Source organism: Populus trichocarpa, chromosome 6 (genome assembly GCF_000002775.5).
Source record: "Populus trichocarpa isolate Nisqually-1 chromosome 6, P.trichocarpa_v4.1, whole genome shotgun sequence".
In the NCBI taxonomy this organism is placed as follows: Eukaryota; Viridiplantae; Streptophyta; class Magnoliopsida; order Malpighiales; family Salicaceae; genus Populus; species Populus trichocarpa.
The window spans coordinates 22419732-22426182 of NC_037290.2; the positions used below are offsets into that span (position 1 = coordinate 22419732).

The 6451-nt window shown below is 30.0% G+C and overlaps 1 protein-coding gene across 1 annotated transcript; it reads left to right on the forward strand.

Annotated features, from left to right (window-relative positions):
* Positions 1-5423: 5423 nt before the first annotated feature.
* LOC7492284 (uncharacterized) lies at positions 5424-6451 on the forward strand. Its single transcript, XM_002308477.3, has one exon. The coding sequence runs from the start codon at positions 5501-5503 to the stop codon at positions 6449-6451; it is 951 nt and encodes a 316-aa protein (XP_002308513.2). The 5' UTR covers positions 5424-5500.

The following is a 6451-nucleotide window of genomic DNA, read 5'->3' on the forward strand; positions in this document are numbered from 1 at the left end:
CAATTATTTTTATTTTCTCTCTATATTATTATTATTATTATTATATAATTTATTATGAGATGGGATGGCTTTTGGGTATATGCTAACAGTATCAAAGAAAGCAGGCACCACAACCACATAAATAATTACAAAAGCCCTTCGTCACTCGATTTGACCTTTCCATCTCTCTATGGAGTTATTGACTATTGACCCTTTGATTATCAGTGCTGATTTTTTTTCTTTTTTATATAATTTAATCATTAGCTGGGATTGGGAGAAGTTAGGCCACTTAACCCTTTTTTTGTCAAGCTACTCATCCTCCCTTTTTTTTTTTTTTTTCTTCTCTCTCAACTTGATGGCAATATAATTAAAGGGGTTAATTAATATTTGAAGTTCCAAAATGTTATCTATTATTTAATTTAATATAACTTCTTCCTTTTTTTCAAAAAATAATACACTGAACTAGAATTTTTTTTTATATATAATGGATCCTACTTTTATAGTATAATGAAATGGCATGCCCGCGCGCTGCTACGGGTTTATAAAACAAATATATTTGATAGTGTTATAATTATAAATCAGCGCTAGATAAGTAATAAAAACTAAAGGTATGATGAAGTCAATATTTTATGGTGGAAAAAAAAATTATGTTGGTGATAAAAAACTTAAAGACTGAAAAAAATGATTTGTAGTAATTCATAATGTTTTGTGAAGAATTATGAACCAACATTAATTTTTTTTTTTTTGTTAATAATGGATCCTACCTTTATAGTGTAATAGAAAATATATCAAAATTATGTAGTAATTCTTAGTATATAATTCCTTGGATTTAAATTAGAAAATATATATTGCTCCCCTCCATTTAATAGGGAAACCTATCTAATAAATATATAAAGTCGGATTAAAAAATGCTCTAAATAAAACTATAAAAGAACATATATTTATAAAAGAGAAAATGCACCAAAAAGGTGTGAATGCATCTAGGTCTAAAGAATTGTTATATTATGTACAAAATCAAAAATACCTAAAACTAAAGAGAGAATCGTACTACAAAATATAATCATTTACTGACGTGTTAATCTCCTCGCAAAAAAAATCTACAGCTATAGGTTTACTATTAAACCCATGCTATAACTCTTTAATATCCAGATTGCCCTTTGGAAGCTCAATAATTTAAAAACAAATAAAAGAATGAACTGGAGATTTTTCTAGGAGAGCAAATCGGAGCCATCGAGGTTCCTACACGTGTGGCGGAGCAAATTCACATTTTAAAGCATGGTAACTAAATATCAAGCGAATAGCAAAAAAAATAAATATATATATAAAAGCAATGCAGACAAACAAACAATATGCAATAAAAGACAAATTCAGATTTAAATAGCCCATATCTTGTCAAAATTGCTACAATTATAAAAATATACTAAATTTGTTTTGCTTATAATTATATTCAATTAGTAATAATTTATCATGTAATCTCGAGGAGCGTAGCTCAACTAATTAAGTTTTAGATTTGCTTTCTAGAAATCACCAGTTCAAGTCTCACAAACCTCAGGGTCACTGGAAGCTTACATGGTCATTAACTTCAGGGCACGTGGGATTAGTCGAGGCATTAAAAAAAAAAATTATCATGTGCATAATTTATTACAAAAGTTCATAAATCATCCAAGTTATATATATAATAAGTTGCAAGTTCTTGAAGTTGGATTCAATGAAGGACAATATATCATTTGAGTTAATGAAGGGAACATTCATTTGGTAATTTTGATGTTTTACGAATATTTGAATTGGAAGTCATCTTATAAATTTTAATAAAAAAATTTATTTTTAGAAATTTCCAAAATTTCAATTAATAGTCATCTTACAATTTAATAAAATTTAGTTAATTTGGACTGAATTAACTAAGTTTTACAAACATAAAATAAAGTAAAGTTTGACTAAATTTCTTCACAAAAGCTTGTTTGCCGAATTGATATAAAAAAGGGTTTGAGGTTTTGATGCAATAATAAAGTAAAAAACTATACCATTATTATCATACGAGACATCCATTTGTCGAGGTAAGAGCACCAAGCGTTCCGTTACGTGGCGAATAATAACGTCTCATAAAAAAAAAAGAAAAAAGAAGAAGAGAGAAAGAAATCCAAGTCTTTCTCGAGAAGGACATAATTTTAAATATTTAATTTTAATACGACGAAAAAATAATCATAGATAGGCCAAACTCCACATAACAACAAAAGAAATGTAGAGCCGTCAGCTGACTAATAAGGCCCAAAAGTCAGGCCACTTTATAAAATTATTATTTATTTATTTTTGTGGTAACTTACATAAGAAATTAACTTGGATGGGAAATATTTTTTTTTGTCAAGATTCCACTCTATTATCCTCACGCTCCTTTTTTTTTCTTTGATGAAAGTACTTTTTTAGCTTTTTTAATAAAAACTTAGAGTAGTTAAAATGAATATTCGTAAGAACCCGATAGTTTGTATTAAAGAGAATAAAAATAAAAAAAATAAAAAACTATAAGGGCTAAACTATACATTTACATGTCTAAACAATGCACTATAGATAAACAATCAATTCACGATGCTTTGTGTGTGGGTGCATGATGCTTTTGCTATAAAGAAACATTGGTATGATTTTGTTAATTTATTAAGGAAAAATTACTCAAAATATCCTATAGTTCGGTTATTATTTCACTTTGCAATCAAGTTTTTAAATATTACACTAAATAAGATAGGTTAAAGCAACTTTTAAAAATCAAAATATGAACTTTCCTCATCAAATTAAACCATTTGACACAATTATTGTTTATTTTAGTGGCTTAAATCGATGTCAACGACACTTTTTACTCTCTACCACTGGAATCTAGCAATCTCTCTCTATCTCTCCTGTATCAGCTAAGAACTAAAAAATAACAAAAATAAACTTTTGTACCAAATTTGAATTGAAAAAATATTGAGATACTAAAATTATATAATTTGCGTGATTTTTAAAGTTCAAAAATCGAAGTGTATCTTTAGCAAAACTTATGGCACGCCACCCATGTTTAGCGCATTTTTCATTTCAGTCCCTCTTCTTTTAATCTCATTCTTTTACAAGAAATAAAAATTAATTGGTCTTCAATTATAACTAAATCACCAGGAAAAAAAATTGAGGACCAAATAAAAAATTTTGCACAACCCACTCATAGTAATGTGTGAGATGATGAATAGTGGAGCCTTGCTTAGTGAAAAACTCACATCTTTTAGAGTTATACTTAATACTTAATAAACTAACTCGACCAAAAAAAATATACGGCTATTGTTCCTTTGAACACATAAAAGGCATGCCATATAAGGATACAATCATCGCGTATGATCCTTTGTTTGTATCTACTATAAACATATCCTATTTTGATTAGTTATTGGCCATAAATATTATTATTTTTTAAAAAATAAAAAATTGTTTTAAAAACATATTAAAAACATTTTCTTTTTTATCTAAACACCTTTTATGTTCTTTTTTTAACATGTTCTAAAAAAAAGTAAAGTTAAAAAAAAACACGGAAAGAGATCAAGTTAGCACCAGACTCGTTTAGAAAAGGCCATGCGCGGACCTTATTTTTTTTAAATGAAATTGGGTCAAACTAGGCATCCCATTATTTTTTGAAAAATAAATTCTAAAGGATATGTTGTCTTGTTTTTCCTAGATTTTGACCATTATAGTGGCCAGAAAAACATGATTTATGTTTTTTTAATCCAAAAATCAATTTATCAACTCATTTTTTTAATTCAAAATTCTTAGAAAAGAACCTAAACACCTTGTCAAACCGATAAATGGTCTTAAAAAACCAAAACAATCCACACAAAAACTTGAAATGAAACCGAAATAAGAAATTTTCCCAATCTTAGATTTGGGTTTTTAGACAATATCAAGGTAAAATAATTTAAGGGGAACTCTTCTCACCAAATGGAACCTATTGACACTAAAATCGACTATTTTAGTAGTCGAAAATGGTGTCAACGATGATTTTTTCTCTACCGTTGGAATTTGATATTCTCTCTACTTTCTCATACCAGGAACTAAAAACTAATAAAAATAAACTTTTGTACCAAAATTATTAATTAAGGGGCCCAATAGGTATAATATGTAAAGTTGGAGGACTAAAGTAAATTTTTTATGGGAATTTTGAAACCATCACCAATTCGTGATGTATTTTTTACTTTGATTCTATGTTTTTCAAAAAAAAATTCCTAGTAAACAAATTCATTTTTTTTTTAATTTAGCTAAGAAAAGATGCAACTGTAAAAAAAAAAATTAAGAACTAAAAAAAAAAAAACAGATAATTCACAGTAAAATATAAGAGAGTGATACGAATATGTGTGCACATTGTTTAATGCTTCTCTGCATGCAAATTTAAACCAACAACCATAGAATTTAGCAATATCAACTTTAATTAATGTCAAATCCAACCGTAGTTTTTTTTTTTTAAAATAAATTATATTTTTATATTTTTAGATTATTTTAATATATTAATATTAAAAACAAATTTAAAAAAATAAAAACATATTTTTTCAATATATTTTAAAAAACAACAACTACATGCATCACAGATATGATCTAAATATCCTTTGCATCTCTTATTTGCATTCAAATCAGGCAATCAACATTGCATGCAAGAATAAGAAAAAAAATCAATTTCACAATTGATTTTTCTTTGCTTTCTCTTTCCTTCCCTCCCTCCCCATACCAGAAACACAACCTCTCTCTCTTTTCATCCTTGCACTTGCTATTTGCAGTTGAGAGCTTCTTTTGGTCTGGGTTATTGCTATGTCTCCATGGCAGGGGAGAATGAGAGAGGAGAAAGAAGGGGAGAAAAAGGGAAAACAAATTGAATTGTCTCTGTAAAAGAGTGGTTGCCATTAAACCACATCTTCCACTCTAAAATAGAGAAAAAGAAAAAAATAAGGAGGAGATATGTGGCCGCTGTCTGCCGGAGGTAAGAAAAAAATCGAATAATCGATTAAATTGAGAAAACTGAAAAAAAAAAACTGAAAAAACCAAACAAAAAAAACCGAATTAATTAATTAAAAAATCACAAAAAATTTTGATTTGGTTCAATTTCTAAAATCTAAAACCGATTAGAAAATCACAAACCGATTAATAATAATAATAATTTGTATAATTAGGAAATCTTTGGGCCTTGTCTCGCATGTAAGAAGGTGCAACCAGCGAAGTAAGAGACGATATTGTTTGCTTCTATTAGTGTATCTCTGTCTTTGAATTCAAGATGTCAGCTTTGTTTCAAAACCTAATAATAAAATAGGACTAGAAAATAAATAAATCCCAATACGAGAAGGAGAAGGAAATCTTGCTTAGGGCGAAAATCAAAAGCTTTGGCTTTTATATATATATATATATATATATATATAAAGTGCAGAGATTTTATCTGCTTCGGTTTCAATAGATCTCTGCATTAATTTTGCACCTCTACGTACGACTAATTCTTCAGATTTCTTTTTTCTTCTTTCTTCTTCCCTTCATTATGTCAACCATGGACTCACAAAACTATAATGTTTATGTCTCTGCGATCTACTCCAGTAATCCTAGAAACAGCAGTGCATCTGTCTCAACTAACTGCTCCATGTTCAGTATTAAACTTCAAGTCATGACAAGCTATGTATCGGATGTTACTGTCTACATGCCTATGAAACACAATTTATTGGAATCATTCACCAAGTCGAGGTCGCCTGTGCCGCAGACGATAAGAGATCATGGTCCACAAAAATCTTTCACCTTTGAATCATGTCACTCTTTGACCAGAGACATCATCTCAGGGGTGATATCTGAAGCCAACATCGGCTTCTCGCTGGATAGGATTCAATGGAAAGGAAATCCAAGAGAAGACTGGACTCGGCTAAAGAACCAGGATGATCTATTTCGGTGCATATTGGATATAATTACTCATTCTTATGACAATGAGTTCACCTTGTTTTTGATGATCGACAGGAAAATAATTCTGCCACGCCATGTGTATGAGAGAATGTATTATGCAAGAAGTGTTCTAAGAGAAGCACGTGATGCAACTAGAATGGTTTCTTTCATGAACCAGCAGCAAGCTAGCTTAGGGAGGCCTTTCTTGCCTAGTATATGGCAGAATACTATTCATCAGCCATTAAGAGATAGGGGTGAAAAACTTGGATTTAATTCGTACGAGTCATTGATTGATCTTGCCTTTAGACAATATGCAGAACAAGAAGGATGCAAGCTAACTCCGGCCACTAAATCATCGATCCAATCATTAGAGGAGGTGATCTTCGATGGTATTGAGTCCACAACATTCTGCACAATCTGTTTGGAAAACATGGAAATTGGTTCTCCAGTCACTTGCATGCCATGCTCCCACAGGCACAAGTTCCATAATCCTTGCGTTGTTCTTTGGCTTGAGATTAGTCATGTGTGCCCGCTATGTCGCTTCGAGTTGCCAACCGAATAG

Excerpts from the sequence above, each read along its gene's own strand:
- LOC7492284 (XM_002308477.3), top strand. The coding sequence starts at position 5,501 with ATGTCAACCATGGACTCACAAAACTATAATGTTTATGTCTCTGCGATC.